General features: G+C 38.9%; 1 protein-coding gene across 7 annotated transcripts in view; it reads left to right on the top strand.

Moving 5' to 3' along the window:
* Window positions 1–22,180, top strand: part of C10H11orf54 (chromosome 10 C11orf54 homolog) — a 47,456-nt gene that overhangs the window by 7,936 nt on the left and 17,340 nt on the right. For 4 of the 7 annotated variants that reach the window (XM_047692068.1, XM_047692066.1, XM_047692065.1 and 1 more), the window contains exons 4-9: window positions 4,179–4,252; window positions 4,434–4,535; window positions 5,491–5,667; window positions 7,754–7,903; window positions 15,563–15,679; window positions 16,641–17,172. In XM_047692068.1, the coding sequence (XP_047548024.1) occupies window positions 4,179–4,252; window positions 4,434–4,535; window positions 5,491–5,667; window positions 7,754–7,903; window positions 15,563–15,679; window positions 16,641–16,814 (794 nt within the window). In that variant the 3' untranslated portion in view covers window positions 16,815–17,172. Of the gene's footprint in view, window positions 1–4,178; window positions 4,253–4,433; window positions 4,536–5,490; window positions 5,668–7,753; window positions 7,904–15,562; window positions 15,680–16,640; window positions 17,173–22,180 lie in introns of those variants that run through there. The other 3 variants (XR_007120984.1, XM_047692069.1, XM_047692070.1) reach the window with 3 other exon arrangements.

The raw sequence follows: 22,180 nt of genomic DNA, 5'->3' as shown, positions 1-22,180 counted from the left end.
TTAAGATTTTATTTATTTATTTGACAGAGAGACAGAGAGATCACAAGTAGGCAGAGAGGCAGGCAGGGTGGGGGGGAAGCAGGCTCCCCGCTGAGCAGAGACCCTGATGGGGGCTGGATCCCAGGACCCTGAGATCATGACCTGAGCCGAAGGCAGAGCCTTAACACACTGAGCCACCCAGGCGCCCCCACATGACAGTTGTTTTTAACTGTTGAAGTGACTGTTATGGAAACATAAATTTTTATGTTTTTATTTATTTATTCAATACCAGCAGGGATCTTAAAAGCCTTGTATTTGGGGCACCCGGGTGAGTCAATGGGTTAAGTCTCTGCCTTCAGCTCAGGTCATGATCTCAGGGTCCTGGAGTCATGATCTCAGGGTCCTGGGATTGAGCCCCACATCAGCCTGCATCAGGCTCCCTGAAGGGAGCCTGCTTCCCCCTCTCTCTCTCTGCCTGCCTCTCTGCCTACCTGTGATCTCTGGCTGTCAAATAAATAAATAAAACCTTTATTAAAAAAAAAAAAACAACCTTGTATTTGAATCATCTGTGAAATACTTATTTACCAAGTGATCATCCAGCCAATGTTTAAAGTAAGAAGGGGTATTAATATTGGTTGAGTAAATATAATTTGTATGATGGAAACCTATATTTGATATCTTCATTTTGACAGTAATGCTGCAAGGTCAAGACTAGCCCCAGTCTATAGATGAAAAGCTTAGAGAGGCTAAGCAAACTCAGTAGTAATCATAAACCGGATTAAAATTAAGGTCTGTTTTAGGCCCTGGGTGGCTCAGTGGGTTAAAGCCTCTGCCTTCGGCTCAGGTCATGATCCCAGGGTTCTGGGATCGAGTGCCGCATTGGGCTCTTTGCTCAGTGGGGAGCCTGCTTTTCCATCTCTCTCTGCCTGCCTCTCTGCCTACTTGTGATCTCTGTCAAATAAATAAATAAAATCTTTATAAAAAAAAATTAAGGTCTGTTTTGAAAGTCTGACCTTCATCTGTGATGAGTGATTTGAGATAAACACTTACATTACTCCCTCTTTGATTACGTAACTGACATCTTTGTTAAAAAGTAGTTTTGCACAGAAGTCCTGGACTCTGCTTCTTTGTCTGCCACGTACCGATTTCATTACCCTAGTTAAGCCAACTAATGTATTTGGGCCTCAGATATATTCAGATGAAGAGATTTGGCTTTCATGTTCCTTTTGGTCTTCGCAGTTTAAACAGTCTTTGATTTTTTTTTTTTTTAAAGATTTTATTTATTTATTTGACAGAGAGAGAGAGAGATCACAAGCAGGCAGAGAGGCAGGCAGAGAGAGGGGAGGAAGCAGGCTCCCCGCAGAGCAGAGAGCCTGATGCGGGGCTCTATCCCAGGACCCTGAGATCATGACCTGAGCCGAAGGCAGCGGCTTAACCACTGAGCCACCCAGGCGCCCCAAACAGTCTTTGATTTTTAAATATACCTGTAAATGCTAGAAGTTTTGTGTTCCAGATGGCAAATTCTCTTTGTACCTTTTTTTTTTTTTTTTAATTTTATTTATTTGACAGAGGAGAGGCACAGCAAGAGAGAGAACACAAGCAGGGGGAGCGGGAGAGGGACAAGCAGGCTTCCTGCTGAGCAGGTCCGGGGCTTGATCCCAGGACTCTGGGATCACACTTAACAACTGAGCCATCCAGGCGCCCTTTTGCTTTGTACCTTGAAAGCATTTAGCATAGTGCTTTTTTATAGCCATGCTTCTTCCAATTATAAAAGTAATCTATTCTCCCCACTACATAAGTAATTAATTAGTTAAAATAAAATTAAAAAATCAGAAAACACAGAAGAATACAAGGAAAAGAGAAAATGGCTAATGTTAATTATGTCATCCAAAGAATTTTCTAGTCAATAATTTGTAAGCCTTTAAATTGTAACAGTAAGGAACCTAGATATGTATGTTTATATATGAATGATCTTTCACAAATGTAGTTAGGTACTTTCTACATTCAGGGCTTACTGAAGTCACCAGTGACTTTGGTATGTTCACTAGTATTTTCTTTCTTCTTTTTTTTTTTTTTTAATTTTTATTTCTTTTCAGCATAACAGTATTCATTGTTTTTACACCACACCCAGTGCTCCATGCAATCCGGCTCTCCCTAATACCCACCACCTGGCTCCCCCAACCTCCCCCCCCCACCCCTTCAAAACCCTCAGATTGTTTTTCAGAGTTCATAGTCTCTCATGGTTCACCTCCCCTTCCAATTTCCCTCAACTCCCTTCTCTCCATCTCCCTAGTATTTTCTGATCTCTCACATATTTCATAGTATCTGGCTGCTGTTGCCTGACATTTTCTCTCCCCCTCCTTGGTTCTTTTGCCTTTTCTTCCTTGGTATCTTTCCTACTTCCATATTCTTTCTTCCTTATTTTTCCTAGCTCCTTTCTCTTTCTGGCAGGCTCTTAAGTCCTGACATTTTCTAGAATTCATTCCTTAGCCTCTTCTTATTCTATACAATCTCTCCACAGTTTTCCATCCAATCCTGTGGTTTTTTTTTTTTTTAAGATTTTTATTTATTCATTTGACAGAAAGAGATCACAAGTAGGCAGAGAGGCAGGCAGAGAGAGAGGAAGAAGCAGGCTCCCCACTGAGCAGAGAGCCCGATGCGGGGCTCGATCCCAGGACCCTGGGATCATGACCTGAGCCGAAGGCAGTGGCTCAACCCGCTGAGCCACCCAGGCGCCCCCAATCCTGTGGTTTTAAATTACTACTTGGATACAAGAACTTGAAATCTGCACATTTCACCTTGGTCTCTCTTTTTCTTAGCTATGGATCAGTAATTCCAGCTGACTACAGGTTATCTCTGCCTATATGTGCTAAGGATATCTAAAATTTAACTCATTCCTTCACCATAGTTGCCTATTCTCCCTTGTTCTTTTTCTTAATTTCCTCTTCTCCATCTCTACAGCCAACCATTTTTAGCTCATTACTTGTATTTTCCCTAGACTACTAAAATAGTTCCCTAATGGTTTCCTTCAACTTCAACATTACTGGGGGCACCTGGCCAGCTTAGTTCATAGAACATATGAGACTCTTGATCTCTGTGTCATGAGTTCAAGCCCCACATTGGGGGTGGAGCCTACTTAAAATTTTAAAACAAAAACAAAAACGAAAAGATAACTTCAACGTTACTATCACTTATGAGAAAGATTCTTATCCATGAGTAATTTCTCCTGATACCACAGAAGACATTTCTAAAATCCCTAATTATAAGTGGGATCTATAAAAATTTTGGACATTTGTCCTCTACGTAACTGAAGAAATAGAGCAATTATATCTACTTTACTTTGTGATAATGTTAGTGTGAAACTGACAAGACTACTTTTACTCAAACAAAAGTTAATTAATTTTCTCTCTACATTTAGAAAAAAAATAAAAGAATGTGCCTTTCCCAGATTGTGTTCTAGCTGTACCTATGATGTTAATTAAAAATGTAAGCATCTGAAGTTATCTCTAATTACTTGGATTTCTATAAACAACCTTGGGAACAAACAACTTTGATTTCCCAATATGGATTTCTTTTTTTTTTTTTTTAAAGATTTTATTTATTTATTTGACAGAGAGAGATCACAAGTAGGCAGAGAGGCAGGCAGAGAGAGAGGAAGGGAAGCAGGCTTCCTGCTGAGCAGCTAGCCCGATGCGGGACTCGATCCCAGGACCCCGGGATCATGACCTGAGCTGAAGGCAGCGGCCCAACCCACTGAGCCACCCAGGCGCCCCCAATATGGATTTCTTAAGGAACTAATAACTCTAACAGAGCAAAATATTCTATATTAAAATACAATTTTAACCAACTCCCAAAACCAAAAGCACAGATCTTTAAAGGAATAAGTCATTACAGACTAATTCTAGAAATCTCATACAATCCAAACTTTGGCTTCAATTCTAGCCTTGCTCTGTTACCAACTTTCTGTTTCCTTTATGCTACCAACTATATCAAGTCATGCTTGGTTATGACAATACTGGAAACATAAGTAGTTAGAATAGGATAGGGATCATAGCTACTTTCATCATCTGTCCCCCTGCTACTTGTAAAACTGAGAACGGAAAAGTTACCTACTCTTAATAAATTAAATTAGTGCCTTTTGGCATTTTATACTTAAGTTAGATGTTTACCTGTTTTTAAGATGACTTTTTTTTTTTTAGGCATCTGTGGGAAAACTAGAATTGCAGAAGTAGGAGGTGTGCCTTACTTATTGCCTCTTATAAAAAAAGAAAAAGTAAGTGTCCTTTTGCTCTTCACATTCACATGACGATTATAAGAACTGGGTTGATTCCTCTTATTATTAGAAGATCCATGGGCCAATATGGCAAGGAGGTATTAATAGACTCAGTCAAAAAACGTAAACCAAGAGATCTGTATGAGTTATCATTTAAATAATATTTTTTCTTCTTGTATAGGTTTATGATATAAATAAGATTGCAAAAGAAATCAAGCTTCCTGGAGCTTTTATTCTTGGAGCAGGAGCAGGCCCATTTCAGACTCTTGGGTTCAATTGTGAGGTGAGCATACATTTAATTATTTTATTCTATTTTACTGATTTGACAGTTGACTTACCTTTTTTTCTTTCATTCCCCTATCAGAATGTCTGCTTTCTGAATGAACTAAAAATTATTGATGTCACCTTTCTTCACAGATTTGATATTGTTTGATACAGATTTGGACTATAGCACAAGCTCTAATTGTTATGGAACACAGACCTTTAATTTCAGATTTTCCTGGGGTCTGCACTCAGTGTTAGATGAGTGTGAAGTCCTAATGTGGTCTACTGAGGACCATGGATTGTGAAAGATTTTAATTCTTACACATCAGAGAATTCCTAGTTTCACTATAAATCTTTCCCTTTGATATGAGAACAGATTTTAATCAGAAGATGAATGGAATAATTAATAATCTCATTAATTCCCTCTTTTGGACTAAATAGTAAGGACCTACCCCATGGTATGATGATTATTTATGAAAGGTACTATCTATTACTGTGTATGTTAGTATATTTACAACATAAAAATGTCACTGTTTCTTCACATCTCTTAAGTAGAAGAGTGGAGGACCTCTTCAGTCTGCCCATTCCTTCACCTCTTCAGAAGTGACCATTAGTCAGTAGTCTTATAAGTTCTTTTGTAGAAAGATTAAAATAATTTACCCAGTGTTCAATATAGGAAAAAAATTTTTTAATCTAAAGTCATTTTAAAGCACAGTTTACAATGTTATAGAAACACTGTAAGAAATACTGTAAATGTTTTACAGAATATTTTTTCAATTTTTTGGATGTTTGTAAATCTTTAACATTTTGAATCTCAAATTAAATATTTCATACTTCATGTTTTCATACTAGGTCCTGAAAATAAAATATCTTAAGTCGAGGATAAGATATTTTGTTATGTTACTCAAATATTCTCTTTGCATATTGATGTCAGGGTTAACTAATTTACTTTTCTTATTTACTTTTCTTTTTAGTTTATGCCAGTCATTCAAACAGAAAGTGAACACAAACCTCCAGTGAATGGAAGTTACTTTGCCCGTGTTAACCCTGCAGATGGAGGGTGCCTCCTAGAGAAATACAGTGAGAAATACCATGATTTTGGGTGTGCATTACTGGCTAATCTTTTCGCCAGTGAGGGTCAACCTGGAAAGGTGATTTTTTTTGTTCACAAAGACCGTATTCTCCAAAAATTCTCAGATAGCTAAAAAGTTGGACTTTCATTGCCACAAATATGGTTTTCTTTTTTTTTTTTTTTTTTTTTTAAAGATTTTATTTATTTATTTGACAGAGAGAGATCACAAGTAGACGGAGAGGAAGGCAGAGAGAGAGAGAGAGAGGGAAGCAGGCTTCTTGCTGAGCAGAGAGCCCGATGTGGGACTCGATCCCAGGACCCTGAGATCATGACCTGAGCTGAAGGCAGCGGCTTAACCCACTGAGCCACCCAGGCGCCCCACAAATATGGTTTTCTTAAGAAAAGTCAAAACTAGCTATGTCAGATTTCTTTAAATAACCCAGTTATGAAAGATTACTATGGTACTTATAGGCAAGGAGAAAGTCTTATTTAAAACTGAGGTTAAGGGACGCCTGGGTGGCTCAGTTGGTTGGACGACTGCCTTCGGCTCAGGTCATGATCCCAGAGTCCCGGGATCGAGTCCCGCATCGGGCTCCCAGCTCCATGGGGAGTCTGCTTCTCCCTCTGACCTTCTCCTCGCTCATGCTCTCTCTCACTGTCTCTCTCTCAAATAGATAAATAAAATCTTTATAAAAAAAAATAAAATAGGGCGCCTGGGTGGCTCAGTGGGTTAAGCCGCTGCCTTCGTCTCAGGTCATGATCTCAGGGTCCTGGGATCGAGTCCCGCATCGGGCTCTCTGCTCGGCAAGAAGCCTGCTTCCCTCTCTCTCTCTGCCTGCCTCTCCGTCTACTTGTGATCTCTCTCTGTCAAATAAATAAATAAAATCTTTAAAAAAAAATAAATAAAATAAAATAAAATAAAATAAAACTGAGGTTAAGAATACTTAGTGAGCAAACAAAAAACTTAGTAAGCAGTACCTTTTTTTCTGCGGAATAAAAGGTTAACAGAATATTCATGTGTGGAGTGAGCTGAATACATGAACCATTCAGTTGAAATAAATAGATAGTGCCTACCTACAGTTAGTCTAGAAGAAATTTGTTCATTCCTGATGGATCAGATGTTGATCTAGACAGAAGTGGTGGTAGCAAAATATTATAGCAAGGAGGAGGGAAGGAAAATTAATGCTTCACTTCATATTTACTTCCTGTAGAACACAAAAAGATGATTACAGTGTTAGCAGTTGTGAGCACTCTTAGATTTTTAAATAGAGGTAGCTACTTTAGCTACTTTGAGAAACAAAGTAGTGACTTTAAAAGACCTGATTAGGGGCACCTGGGTGGCTCAGTGGATTAAGCCGCTGCCTTCGGCTCAGGTCATGATCTCAGGGTCCTGGGATCGAGTCCCGCATCGGGCTCTCTGCTCAGCAGGGTGCCTGCTTCCCTCTCTCTCTCTCTCTCTACCTGCCTCTCTGTCTACTTGTGATCTCTCTCTGTCAAATAAATAAAATAAAAATCTTTAAATAAAAAAAAAATAAAAATAAAAATAAAAAAAAAAAAAATAAAAGACCTGATTAAGGAGTGCGTGGGTGGCTCAGTTGATTAAGCATCTGATTCTTCATCTCAGCTCAGACTCAATCTCAGGGTTGTGAGTTCAAGTTTTAGGACAGGCTCCATGCAGGGTGTGGAGCCTTCTTAAAAAAAAAAAAAAAAAAAGACCTAATTAAGTGGAAGTAATACAAATCGAGAGTTTTAAGGGAAAAGAGAAAATGCAATCACTCTCTCCTCCTCTCTGAATTACCAAAGGTTAACTAACCCCTTTAAGCCAGGAATTCTCAACCTTTTACCACCTTGACATATAAAGGTAAGAATCTCTAGAGCTCAGGTGAGGACTTTTGCTGTAACTCTCTCTGTCCAAGAAAGCATGAATAAGACTTATTAGAGTGAATAATAATTTACTATATATATAATATATATTATATATGTTTATAATATATATCATTGATCAAGACAGGATTGAGACATCTCACTAAACTCCTGTGTGGGTGCTCTAAGCAAACAGGTGAATATTTGCTTTATGGCATTAGACTATGTGTTTCACTTTGATAGTTATTCACATAAAGTTTTGCAACTTAGGATAATGGTATGCATATTTATGTCCTCTCTAGGTCATTAAGGTGAAAGCCAAAAGAAGAACTGGAAAACTTAACTTTGTGACTTGTATGAGACAGACTCTTGAAAAACATTATGGAGATAAACCTGTAGGGATGGGAGGTACTTTCATAATTCAGAAGGGAAAAGCAAAGACTCACGTAATGGTAAGGACCTTCATGTACATGCGTGCATGTGTATGTGGGTATGTATGTGCATATACTTAAGATCTTAGGATTTTTTAATATACATTGAGAATTCTCTCCTTAAAGATACCCTGTACCTATACTTTTACTATGATTGTATAACTTTAAAACTTAAAAATGACAAACAATACTGTAAATCACACTGTGAGATAATGTCTAACTAGGGTCTTTTTTTCTTTCATGTTAATAAATTAAAACTTTCTTTTCATTCATTTTGTTTTTAAGATCCAGAGAGATGTGAGTAGAAGCCTTAGACATGGATTATCATTGTTATTGCCAGAATTCCAAATTCCATACATAGACTTTGCTATTAAGATGGTTGTGGTAGATGGGATGCCTGGGTGGCCCAGTTGGTTAAGCATCTACCTTTAACTTGGGTTGTGATCCCAAAGTGCTGGGATCAAGTCCTGCATCAGGCTCCTTGCTCAGCAGGGAGCCTTCTTCTCCCTCTGCCTGCTGCTCGCCCTGCTTGTGCTCTAACAGGTAAATAAATAAAACCTTAAAAAAAAAAAAGATAGTTGTGGTGGGGTGCCTAGTGGCTCAGACAGTTGAGCATCCAACTCATTATTGGCCCAGGTCATGATCTCAGGGTTGTGAAATCAAGCCCATCATTGGGCTCTGTGCTGGGCATGGAACCTGCTTGGGATTCTCTCTCTCCCTCTCCCTCTGCCCCTCTCTGTCTCTCTCTCTCTCGCTCTGTCTCGTTCTCAAAAAAAAAAAAAAAAGATGGTTGTGGTTTTGGGGAAAGCACTCATTATGAGATTTATAATCTTATGGGCTAATTGCACAAGTTTAGAAGACATTAAGGATGTATTAGTATATAAAGCAAGACCTGGGGCATTTGGGTTTTAAAATAATTTTTTGGAGGTGAATGAATGAATAGTATTAAAGTTATTACAACTTAATTTCCTTTCCATTTTTTCAGTAAAATCATCAAAAGTTGTTTGGTTTTAATGTTTTTTATCTTGATAATTTTATTTTTTATTGTATTTTTTTAAAAAGATTTTATTTATTTATTTTAGAGAGAGAGTGTGAGAGAGCATGAGCGTGAGCAGGAGGAGGGGCAGGGGGGAAAGGAGAGAGAGAATCCCAAGCAGACTCCATGCTGAGAACAGAGCCCAGTGTGCTCAATCCCATAACCCTGAGATCAGATCTGAGTGGAAATCATGAGTCAGATGCATAATTGACTGAATCACCCTGGCATCCCATCCTGATAATTTTAAATAGCAAGCCAGTTGATTTTGCAAAGAAAAACACAACACTGGGAAAATACTTAACTTTCCAAATTATTAAAAACAGAATTTCAGATAAATCTATTCATAAATAGCAAACAATTACAGGATTTTTAAATATGCAAGTGCTTCATTACTAACTATGGACCTACCTTGTTTGATTGTGTTTCACGTTATTGCATTACATAGATGCTGCATTTTTCATACAGTGAAGGTTTGCGGCAACACTGCATCAAGGAAGCCTTTTGGCACCAATTTTCCAAGAGCAAATTTGCTCACTTCCTGTCTTTGTGTCACATTTTGGTAACTCTTGCAACACTCCAAAAACATTTTCATTATTATATTTGTTATGGTGATCTATAATCAGTAATCTTTGATGTAACTATTGTAATTATTTTAGGTCGCCGCACACTGCATCCGTATAAGATGGACAGCTTAACCAGTAAATGTTGGTATGTTTTGACAGTTCACCAACTGGCCATTTACTGTCTCTGTCCCTCTCCTTGGGCCTCCCTGTTCCCTAAGATACAACAATATTGAAATGAAGCCAATTAATAACACTATAGTGGCCACTAAATGTTCAAGTGAGATGAAGAGTTGCACCTCTCTCATTTTAAATTAAAAGCTAGTAATGATTAAGTTTAGTGAGAAAGGCATATCAAAAGCCAAGAAAGGCCAAAAGCTAGACCTCTTGTCCAAATAGTTAGGGAATTGTAAATGCAAAGGCAAGTTCTTGAAGGAAAATTAGATGTGTTAGTCCAGTGAATACACAAATGATAAGAAAGGAAAAACAGCCTTATTGTTAATATGGGTAAAGTTTTAGTGGTCTGGATAGAAGATCAAACCAGCCACAACATTCTCTTAAGCCAAAGCCCAATCCAGAGCAATCCTATGAAGGCTGAAAGAGGTGAGGAAGCTGCAGAAGAAAAATCTGAAGCTAACAGAGGTTGGTTCATGAGACTGAAGGAAAGAAGCTGTCTCTGTAACATACAAGTTTGAGGAGAAGCAGAGCGTGCTGATGTGGAAGCTACAGCAAGTGATCCAGAGGCCTAGCTAAGATTGTTACTACAGGTGGCCACCCTAAACAACCGATTTTCAATGTAGACAAAACAGCCCGCTGTTGGAAGAAATAGCATCTAGGGCTTTCGTAGCAAGAAAGGAGAAGTCAGTGCCTGGCTTCAAAGCTCCAAAGGAAAGGCTGACTCTCCTGTTAGGAGCTAATGCAGCTGGTGACCTGAAGTTGAAGCCAGTGCTCATCTAACATTCTGAAAATCCTAGGCTCCTAGAAATTACGCCAAATCTACCCTGCCTGTGCTCACCAGTGGAACAACAAAGCCTGGATGACAGCATATCTGTTTACAACATGGTTTACTGACCATTTTTAGTACACTGTCAAAACCCACTGCTCGGAAAAAAATACTCCTTTCATGCTCATTGACAATGCACCTGGTCACCCAAGAGCTTTAATGGAGACACACAACAAGATTAATGTTTTCATGCCTGCTAACACAACATCCATTCTGTAGCCCATGGAGCAAGGAGTAATTTCAACTTTCAAGTCTTATTATTTAAGAAATACATTTTGTAAGGTTATAGTTGCCATAGATTCATGGCAGCTCAGGGCAAAGTTGACTGAAAGCATTCTAGAAAAGATTCACCACTCTAGATGGTATTAAGATCATGTGTGAGGGGTGCCTGTGTGCTTAAGCATCTGCCTTCAGCTCAGGTCATGATCTCAGGGTCCTACGGTCAAGTCTTGAGACTTAAGTGGAGAAGTCACTTCAGATATGGTGGATCCAGGGAGAGAACTAGATTTAGAAGTGGAGCCTGAAAATGTAACTGAATTTCTGCGATCTCATGATAAAATTTTACGAGATGAGGAATTACTTCTCATGGATGAACAAAGAAAGTGGCTTCTCAAGACGGGATCTACTCCTAGAAAAGATACTGTGAAGATAGTTGAAGTGACAACACAGGGTTTAGAGTATTACATGAACTTAGTTGCTAAAGCAGCAGAGGACTTACTTCAATTTTGAAAGTTCTCCCGTGGGTAAAATGCTATTGAACAGCATCACATGCTGCAGAGAAATCATTCCTGAAAGGAAGAGTCAATTGACGTGGCAGTCTTCATTGCTGTCTTATTTTAAGACATTGTCACAGCCATCCCAGCCTTCAGCAAACATCACCAGCCTGATCACTCCGCAGCCACCAACATGGAGGCAAGACCCTCCACCAGCAAAAAGGTTATGAGTTGCTGAAAGCTCTAATGACGGTTAGCACTTTTTAGCCAGAAAGTATTTTTAAAGTATGTACATTTTTAAAGATATAATGCTACTGCACACTTCAAAGGCTACAGTATAGTGTAAACATCACTTTTACATGCACTGGGAAACCAAAGCATTCATTCGACTTGCTGTGTTGCAAATTCACGTTATTGCAGTGGTTTGGAACAGAACCCACAGTATCTCCATGGTACGCCTGTAGTTACCATAATGTACATCATATCTCTAAAACTCACCCATCCTGTGACTGAAAAGTTTTTGTACCCTTTGACCAACACCTTGTTTTCTCTACCCCCAGCTTCTGGCAACCACCATTCTAGTCTCTTTCTCTACATTGGACCGTTCAGATTCCAATAAGTGCTATCATGCAATATTTGTCTATGTGTGGCTTATTTCACCTTAGCATAATGTCCTCCAAGTTCATCCACGTTGTCATAAATTATGGGTTTTCCTTCCTTTCTAAGTCTGAAAAACATATCACCATTTTATATACATGCATGCACATATATAATTAAATCATACACACACACGTGCACACACACACATAAAAAACAATTTTTAGGGGCGCCTGGGTGGCTCAGTGGGTTAAGCCTCTGCCTTCAGCTCAGGTCATGATCTCAGGGTCCTGAGATTGAGCCCCGTATAGGGCTCTCTGCTCAGCAGGGAGCCTGCTTTTCTCTCTCTCTCTCTCTCTCTCTCTCTGCCTGCCGCTCTGCCTACTTGTGATCTCTCTGTCAAATAAGTAAATAAAATCTTTAAAAAAAACAATTTTTAAACGAACTTACTCATTTATGAGAGAAAATGAGAGCGAGCATGAGAGGGGGAAGGTCAGAGGGAGAAGCAGGCCCCTTGCTGAGCAGGAAGCCTCATGTGGGACTTGATCCCGGGACTCCAGGATCATGACCTGAGCTGGAGGCAGTTGCCTAACCAACTGAGCCACCCAGGCTCCCAAAAAAACACTTTTTTTACCCATCCATCCACTGATAGATATACCCAGAAGTGGGAGAAGTGGGATTACTGGATGATATGGTTTTATTTTTTGAGGAACTTTCATACTGTTTTCCATAATCATTGTACCAGTTTACATACCTACTAATAGCATACAAGGGTCCCCTTTTCTCCATATTTTAGTTTTGTTTTGTTTTTTATAATTGCCATCCTCACAGGAGTGAGGTGTGATATCTAATGGTTTTGATTTGCATTTCCCTGATGATGAGTAATACTGAGCACTTCTTCATTTACCTTTTGGCCATTTGTATGTCTTCTTTGGAGAAATGTCTAATTCAGTTCCTTTGTCTGTTTTTTAATTTTTTTTTTTTTTTTTTTGCTATTGAGTTGTATGAGTTCCTTGTATATTTTAGATATATGGTTTGCAAGTATTTTTCACCATTCCATAAATGGTCTTTTCGTTTTGTTGATTGTTTTCCTTTATAGTGCAGAAGTTTTGTTTTTTTTTTTTAAAGATTTTTTATTTATTTGACAGACAAGAGATCACAGGTAGGCAGAGAGGCAGGCAGAGAGAGGGGAGGAAGCAGGCTCCCTGCTGAGCAGAGAGCCCAATGTGGGACTCCATCCCAAGACCCTGGGATCATGACCTGAGCCGAAGGCGGAGGCTTTAACCCACTGAGCCACTCAGGCGCCCAGTGCAGTTTTTAATTTGATGTAGTCCCACTTGTTTATTCCTTTTGTTGCCTGTACTTTTGATGTCAAATCTAAGAAATTATGGTGAAATCCAATGTCATGAAACTTTTCCCTTACTTTTTCTTCTAAGTTTTATATTTTAGCTCCTACAGTTAGGTCTTTGATCCATTTTGAGTTAATTTTTGTTTACATATAAATTAAGGGTACAATTTCATTCTTTTGCACATCAATATTCAGTTTTCCCAACACCATTTTTTGAAGACTCTCCTTTTCCCATTGAATGGTCTTGATACCCTTATTGAAAATTATTTGCTGTATATGCAAGGGTTTATTTCTGGGATCTTTATTCTATTCCACTGATCTTTATGTCTGTTTTTATGCCATTGTCACTGTTTTGATTACTTGTAGTAAGTTTGCTATCAAGAACTGGGCGCCTGGGTGGCTCAGTGGGTTAAGCCGCTGCCTTCGGCTCAGGTCATGATCTCGGAGTCCTGGGATCGAGTCCCGCATCGGGCTCTCTGCTCAGCGGGGAGCCTGCTTCCTCCTGTCTCTCTGCCTGCCTCTCTGCCTGCTTGTGATCTCTCTCTGTCAAATAAATAAATAAAAATCTTTAAAAAAAAAAAAAAAGAAGTATTAGAGGGGCGCCTGGGTGGCTCAGTGGGTTAGGCCTCTGCCTTCGGCTCGGGTCATGATCTGGGGTCCTGGGATCGAGCCCCGCATTGGGCTCTCTGCTCAGTGGGGAGCCTGCTTTCCCTCCTCTTTCTCTGCCTGCCTCTCTGCCTCCTTGTGATCTCTCTCTCTCTCTCTCTCTCTGTGTCAAATAAATAAATAAAATCTTAAAAAAAAAAAAAGAAGTATTAGACTTACCACTTTCTTTTTTCCCTCAAGATTAGTTTGGCTCTTCCAGGTTCCTTGTGATTCCATATGAATTTTATGATGGATTCTTCTCTATATCTTCAAAAAACTTCCTTGGGATTTTGATAGGGATGGCACTGAATCTTTAGATCACTTTTGGTAGTATTAACATCTTTTTTTTTTTTAAGATTTTTTTTATTTGTTTATTTTACAGACAGAGATCACAAGTAGGCAGAGAGGCAGGCAGAGAGAGAGAGAGTGGGAAGCAGGCTCCCTGCTGAGCAGAGAGCCCGATGCAGGGCTCAATCCCAGGACCCTGGGATCATGACCTGAGCGGAAGGCAGAGGCTTTAACCTACTGTGCCATCCAGGTGCCCCGGTAGTATTAACATCTTAACCATATCCAGTTCATAAACACAGGATAGTTTTCCTTTTTTTTTTTTTTTTTTTTTTTTAGTATATGTGCTGCCGAAGTGAGCATGTTATTTTTCCATTTACTGGAATCTTTTTATCTTTTTTAAAGATTTATTTTAGAGAGTGCGCACATGTGTGCATGTATATTAAGTGTGGTGGGGGGCAAAGGGAGAGGGAGAGAAGTGGACTCCCTGCTATGCCCCCAGAGCTCCTTGCAGCCCTCCCAGTGGGGCTCCATGGGAGAGGGGGCTTAAGGGGTCAGTGGGGGGCTGCACATAGGGCTCGACTAAGGGCTTGATCTCCAGATCCTGAGATCATGGCCTGAACCGGAATCCAGTTGGTCACTCGAAAGACTGAACCACCCAGGTGCCCCTATTGCAATCTTTTAAAATTTCTTTCAGCAATGCTTTGTAGTACAAGTTTTTGCCTCCTTGATTAAGTTTATTCCTTAGTATTTTATTATTTTTGATGCTTCTACCAATTTCTAATGCCTTGCTTCCCCGTCCCCCCACCCATCTACTGGTAGCAGTAATGAGATTTAAAATTAGGAAGAGGATATATTTCCAGGAAAACTGAGAGGCTATGAAAAATAGAAAAGGTAGGGGCGCCTGGGTGACTCAGTGGGTTAAAGCCTCTGCCTTCGGCTCTGGTCATGATCCCAGGGTCCTGGGATCAAGTCCCACATGGGGCTCTCTGCTCAGTGGGGAGCCTGCTTCCCCCTCTTTCTCTGCCTGCCTCTTTGCCTACTTGTGATCGCTGTCTGTCAAATAAATGAATAAAATCTTAAAAAAAATAAAAAAGGTAGTAATAGACTCCTTCCTTCATTTATTCACTCATACATTTTAGCTTATATGCTTGATTGGTGATCCTTTTGAAAACTAGGGTATATAACTTGTTTTTTTTTTAAGATTTTATTTATTTATTTGGCAGAGAGAGATCACAAGTAGGCAGAGAGAGTGAGGGAAGCAGGCTCCCTGCTGAGCAGAGAGCCCGACGCAGGGCTCGATCCAGGGACCCTGAGATCACGACCCGAGCCAAAGGCAGTGGCTTAACCCGCTGAGCCACCCAGGCACCCTTGTAACTTGTTTTGTTTCTAAAATAATTAAATGTATAAGAAGGCTTAAATTTTTAACTTCATAAAGTTATATATAAAATTTTAATAATATTCTATATAATTATAATGATCTTCTATTGTAGCCTGCAGAATTTTCTTCCTGCCCATTGAACTCTGAAGAAGAGGTGAATAAATGGTTGCGCTTTTATGAGATGAAAGCTCCTTTGGTTTGTCTGCCAGTTTTTGTCTCCAGAGACCCAGTAAGCTTATGTCTGTTTCCCATATTGCAGTGTCATACAGTGATAATGCTGAATTTTTAGGCTATTCTTTTGAAATTAGGCACTGTTGTGTTGTTATTTAAGAGCTAAGATGGTCTCCAGAATTATCATGAAAGATAAGGGAGCAGGTAGCTAACCACCTTATGAATTAGGCAGGGCAGATTTTACCTTTGAGCAAATGAAGGCACAGGTATTTTAAGCAACACCTAAAGTCATGTTATTAAATAGTAGAATCAAGACCAAGATTCAGGTCTCCTATCTTATTTGTTGCTTATTATACTATTCATTATATTTTAATATTATACACTAGAAAAAGATGTAATACAGACCAATTCAAAGAAAGTAACTACCAGAATACTGACTAGTTCATATTTTTGATCTAACAATTACATATATGTCTAGGAATTTATCATTAAATATATGCAAAAGTATGTGAAATTATTAATTAAAAAAGGTCAGTCATGAAAGCATTACTGTGAGAGAACTGGAAATAATCTAAATGTCAGTTGGGAAGTGCTATGTATGTACAATAGAATGCCATGTAGGTGAAAAAAAGAAGACGCTCTTTTATGATCTGATACACTAAGATCTCAAGTGTATTGTTAAATGAAGAAAAGCAATATTCAGCACAGTATGTATAGGGTGCTACTATTTGAGTAAAAATTATAAAATAAATCTTTTTCTGGAAGGATTTATAAGAAACTGCTTACAGTGGTTGCCTGCAAGGAAAGGGAGTAAGTAGTAAAGGCAGGAGATGGAAAGACACATTTTAATGAATTTATCCTTCTTCACCCTTTGAATTTTGAATTAAGTGAATATGTTACTTACTTAAAAATAAAATAAAAACTATTGTAACATTAATAAAAATGTCTCCTTCCCCCTCAAACAAATTTTATCCAAAATGATTATTTGAATGTTAATGATAGCTTGTCTTTCGTCGTAGGGGTTTGATTTGCGATTGGAGCACACTCATTGTTTTAGTCATCATGGAGAAGGTGGACACTACCATTATGATACTACCCCAGACACAGTGGAATATCTTGGATACTTCTTGCCTGCAGAGTTTCTATATCGCATTGATCAACCAAAAGAGACCCATTCATTTGGGCGAGATTAAGTCAAATGAAAAAGAAATAATTAACTAAAGTTAACTAATTAACTCATTAATTGATACTACTATAAAATCTAATAGAAATGATCTCACTACTTAAATCCCATTTTTTGACCTTTAACTGAAAGGTATGTTGACATTTACACTATTATTTCATGGAACTACCTTAGAGATTTTTGGAAACCAAGATACATAATGAAAATGTTCTTCATTATTTTTGTATTCTTTAATAACAGCAAAATCAGTCTTATGTTTATACCTTAAGTATAAAGACGATCAGGAATCATATGATTTATTCCTACTGTCTACTGGTAATAACTTACATTTGTATAACATTATTAAATTTTTCAAATTAGTCTCACAACTCCTAAGTGGATATTTCTGGGTATAAAAAAATCAGTTTTGCAAATGTTGATAGTTGCTGAGTCTTAGTACTGAATTTAAAAAATCCATTTCAGAAATCAGAGTATACTTTTTTCCATGGAATAAGGTGGGCCGAGGAAGCAACTTTACCCCTTTTGCTGGGGCTGAACCATACTCAGAAGTTTGCAGTTTGCCTTTCACAAACATTGGCAACTAGGTGGTAGGCCATGATGCCTCCTTTGTTTGGGTTGCCAATTGGAAGCAGTTGGTACCTTGTCGGTTATTTGCCAGAAAGAAAGGGAAAAGAAACAGCATCAAAATACAACACTGAAGTGAGTATGCTTTAATTTACCAATGAGGCTATTGCTAAACATGACCACTGTCCTTTGTAAAATAAAAAATTATACTATTTTACTGACTGTAATTATCGAAATTTTCCTCAATATTCTTCTATAATAATTGTTAGAAATCAACTGTCTAATCTTAATCTTGCTAATGATAGCCATGTGCAAATTTAGGAGTTCTTTAATACCAAATACATACTAAATCTTCAAAAAAAATTTTTTTTAAACATTTTATTTATTTGACAGAGAGAGAGATCACAAGTAGGCAGAGGCAGGCAGAGAGAGAGGAGGAAGCAGGCTCCCTGCCGAGCAGAGAGCCTGATGCGGGGCTCGATCCCAGGACTCTGGGATCATGACCCAAGCTGAAGGCAGAGGCTTTAACCCACTGAGCCACCCAGGCGCCCCCAAAAAATATTTTTTGATTGTCTTCTTTGGATGTTACCTATAACATGTCCTGTAAGTATAAACTCCTAAATGTTATTTTTAAATAAGTACCAGTCTGAAGCAAAAAAAAATTGAATAAAAATTTTATATTCACAATATAATGTTTCTTTTTAATATCTTACCTCCAGACGGAAAAAAAATCTTACCATTCGTTGGTTTAACAAAAGCGTATTGGACACCTACTCTGCCCGCTGGGATGTGATCCAGGAAGGGAAGGGCTTTGTTAACCAGTGTAGCACTAATGCCTTTAACAGGGCCTGGCCAAAGTAAGTAAGTATTTGTTGAACGAATGAGTGTGTGGAAGGTTATGCCAGATGCTTTACCAGATGTGGGGCTCGATCACTCAGTCATTTATATAACAGGGGAAAACTCACAATAAACAGATATAGAAGATAACAAGTGGTATTAAGGCCTATTAAAAAAAATAAAGCACAGGGTGGACTGTTGTGTCCATCTCACATGTGACAAGATGGACTCGTCACCCAAAATTTGGTTTGGATATTGGATAAAGTCACACACAGCCCAACAGGGTATGGAAGGATTTACTGCTTGTGTAATGACGCTTTCTGGGGAAAGCAGGACCGCTCCCAAACAGGTCCAAAATGGCTTGAGAGAACAGGGAAAGGAGACTGACTTGGGCTTTTTATGGTGGTGAAGGGTTCCATATGCAGTTTAAACTTCCCACAAGTGTCAAAGAAGGAGCAGCCAGGCTTATCAGCTTGCTCAATTATGGAACAGAATGGGAAGAGGGAGGAGTGAGGCTTTTTTTTTTTTAAGATTTTTATTTATTTATTTGACAGATTACAAGTAGTCAGAGAGGCAAGCAGAGAGAGGAGGAGGAGGCAGGCTCCCTGCTGAGCAGAGAGCCCCATGTAGGGCTCGATCCCAGGACCCTGAGACCATGACCCGAGCTGAAGGCAGAGGCTTTAACCCACTGAGCCACCCAGGCACCCCAGGAGTGAGGCTTAAAAGCTGTCGGCAGTCAAACATAAAACACGCCATCAGACTCTTTATTACCTGTTTTATATAAAGGTAGATCAGGAAAAGACTCTGGAAGAGAGACATTTTAGCAGAGATCTGAAAGAAATGAGAAAGTGAATCATGAAGTTATTTAGAAAAACATCTTTCCTGGTAGATTTAAAAGTCCAGAGGCAGGAGGGGACTTGGTATGTTTAGGAAACAGTAGGGCCCCTGGGTGTCTCAGTCAGGTAAGCATCTGCCTTTGGCTCAGGTCATGATCCCAGAGTTCTGGGATCAAGACCCACACTGGGCTCCCTGCTCAGCGGGGAGTCTGCTTCTTCCTCTGCCCTTCATCCTGCACGTGATTTCTCTCGATTTCGCTCTCTCAAATAAATAAAATCTTAAAAAAAGAAAAGAAACAGGAGGTTTTGAACAAAATAAGATAACTAGCTAACACCTAGTACATGCTCTAAGAAGCAGTTTTGTAAATGGTATATATGTATTTCAAAGTTATATGTTAATGCCATATTCACTTTAAAATGAGAAATGTGATGGGGCGACTGGCTGGCCCAGTCCATAGAGCATGTGACTCTTGATCTTGAGGTTGTAAGTTCAAGCCTGTGTGGGGTATACAGATTACTTAAAAAAAAGAAAGAAAGAAAGAAATGAAGAAATGTGACAAGTATGCCTAATATCAACTGTTGGAAGAGGTTCTAGCCAGGAAAAGCAAGCAAGAAAGAATCATTATTCTGAAAAGGAAGAAAAACACAATTTTTGTGGCATAAGATGTGATTGATTCTTAGAAAACCCAAGAGACTTTATAGTGAAATTATTAGACTGAATTCAAGATTCCAAAATATAAAACCAATGTATAATAATGAGCTGCAGTTCTTCATACCAGTAAGAAACAGTTAAAAATGTAAAATTTGAAAAATATCAATTACAATGTTATCAAAAGTATATAGCAATAGTTTCATTTAACAAAGATTATATATAATCATGGAGAAAATTATAAAACTGTTGAAAACTTTAAAATACGCAAAATAAATACTTATATCTAGGAAAATGCAATATCATAGACGCATCAGAAGCATTTCTTGTCAAATCTATAAATTCAGTTCCATGCCAGTCTAATGCCAGTGTGGCATTTCATAGAACCAGTTGATTTTAAAATATGGGATAGCAAGGTACCAAGATAAACAAAGGTTTATCAGGACAACAAGGCCAGGGGGTATTGGATATATAGATACCAAAATTTATAAACTTATTAAAGTAAGAGTGTGGTTTTGGCACAGTGATGGACCATCAACCCAAGACACTAGAAAATAATTTCCAGTCCCTGTTGAAACCCTTACATCCATTTTCATCTAACAGTATTGATCAGTTAAAGTTCTTGCCTACCATCTCCAATGTTTTGATCATCCACGGATACGTTCCTGTTGTTTTAGGTTTTGATTATCAGTCACTCTTGCCTTTTTATGTATCTACAACCACTACTATTATAAGCTGGATATTGGTTGTTCTAGGTAACTCCCACTGGTAAGGGTCTCTACCTTTCTTTTGTAAGGTAGATAAAGTGAGAGACTGATTTCCTCAATGTAATCAGAGATCGAGCTGGATTGGGGTAGGTTGCATTTTAAATAAGACTCAGGCCCCTACTTAGAACCTGTTACTCCTTGTGTTCCTTGGAGTTTTAATTGAGATCCTAGCAGATCTCTTGTCTCCTCAGTCCTGAAAGATGGTGGGGCTGGGGAGGCTCATTTCTTCCCCGAGGAAGATTTGCGTTCCATGAACCCTCAAAATCTGACCAATAATTTTCATAGAACACTTCCTTTAAACAGGACTTAGTCTCATATATATCTGAGTCTGCATAGAAGACTTCACTCTGTTTTTATACTTAGGTCTTTAACTTAATTGGAATTTTTATTTATGACGTGAGATGGGGAATGTAATTGGATTATTTACCATACGTGACAGATTGTTGACCTTGTTCCTTTATCCATACCCCTTTCCCTGTAACTCTGCAGTTCCTTCAACTGAAAAGGCTGAGAGTGTCCCTTCTCCCATCCTTGTCTTTTAGACATGGCCATGGGCTATGTGGATGTCAGGTAATGCAGGCAAATCTTCCCTCTTGTACCTCTGCTATCACCATAAGAACATACCCTGAACAGCCTGCTAGTCCAAGAACAATGAGAAACTTGTGGTACAGAGTTCTCTGAATGACCTGTGGTCCTAGATCTTGAAGTAGAACCCGCCAGCTGAACCCAGCCTAGATTCTGATTCTTGGGTGTGTGCCCTAACCCAAATAAGAAAACAGGTGCCAGGACCAAAATGCAGAAGTACAAGAACCTTAAAAAGGTGAAATAAGAAATAGGATTAAAACACTTAGCACAGTGATGGGCTCAAATAGAGCCAATGATAAATATTAATCAAATTTTAAAGTTCAAACCTTTTACAAACTTATGCATAGAGAGTACAGTGTTTCTCAAATATGATTGTGCATAAGAATCACAGCTGAGCTTCCAAAAAATAGGTCTCTCTTTTGAAAATTCACATTCCTAACAGATACCCCCATACATTGTTTTGGTAGAGACTGACACCATAGCAATCCTATTTTCCTAAATATCTTAGGAAAGGAAGTCAAAAACTTAAATAATATCTTGGTCAATACAAAACTTGAAAAGACTCATGAGTGATGGGGGCCACAAATGGTCAGGAAGAAAGTCTTGAGGGGCAACTGGGTATCTCAGTTAAGCATCTGCTTCTTGATTTTGGCTCAGGTCATGAACTCAGGGTCATGAGAGTCCTACCTCAGGGTCCTTACTAAGCACAGAGTCTGCTTAAGTCTCTCTCCCTCTCTCTGCCCCCCCATCAACCCACTCAGCACACTCTCTGTCTCTGAAAGAAACGAGAGAAAGGAAGAATTAATGAATTCTTGAGACTTCTTTTTCAAAAATCTTTTTCAAGAGTTCTCTGGTGCTTGTCAGTCAGCTGGATATTAACTATGTGTGAGATCTAAAGGGAGTCAATGAGACCCTTTAAGAATGTATGAGCCAGTTCCGGTTTGATCCTTATCAAAGCTATATAGGCTATAGGTCAGCCTTTTGGGCTAAAGGTGAACATTTTTCTGCTTCTATCCCTCATCAATGGTAAATGCTATTAGGACGCCTGGGTGGCTCAGCCAGTAAAGGGTCTGCCTTTGGTTTGGGTCATGATCTCAGCGTCCTGGTATCCAGCCCAGTGTCCCGCTCCCTGCTCCGC

The sequence above is a fragment of the Lutra lutra genome, chromosome 10, assembly GCF_902655055.1.
Source record: "Lutra lutra chromosome 10, mLutLut1.2, whole genome shotgun sequence".
In the NCBI taxonomy this organism is placed as follows: domain Eukaryota; kingdom Metazoa; phylum Chordata; class Mammalia; order Carnivora; family Mustelidae; genus Lutra; species Lutra lutra.
Note: the sequence above shows the minus strand (reverse complement) of the source record. Positions and strands in the feature narration are given on the sequence as shown.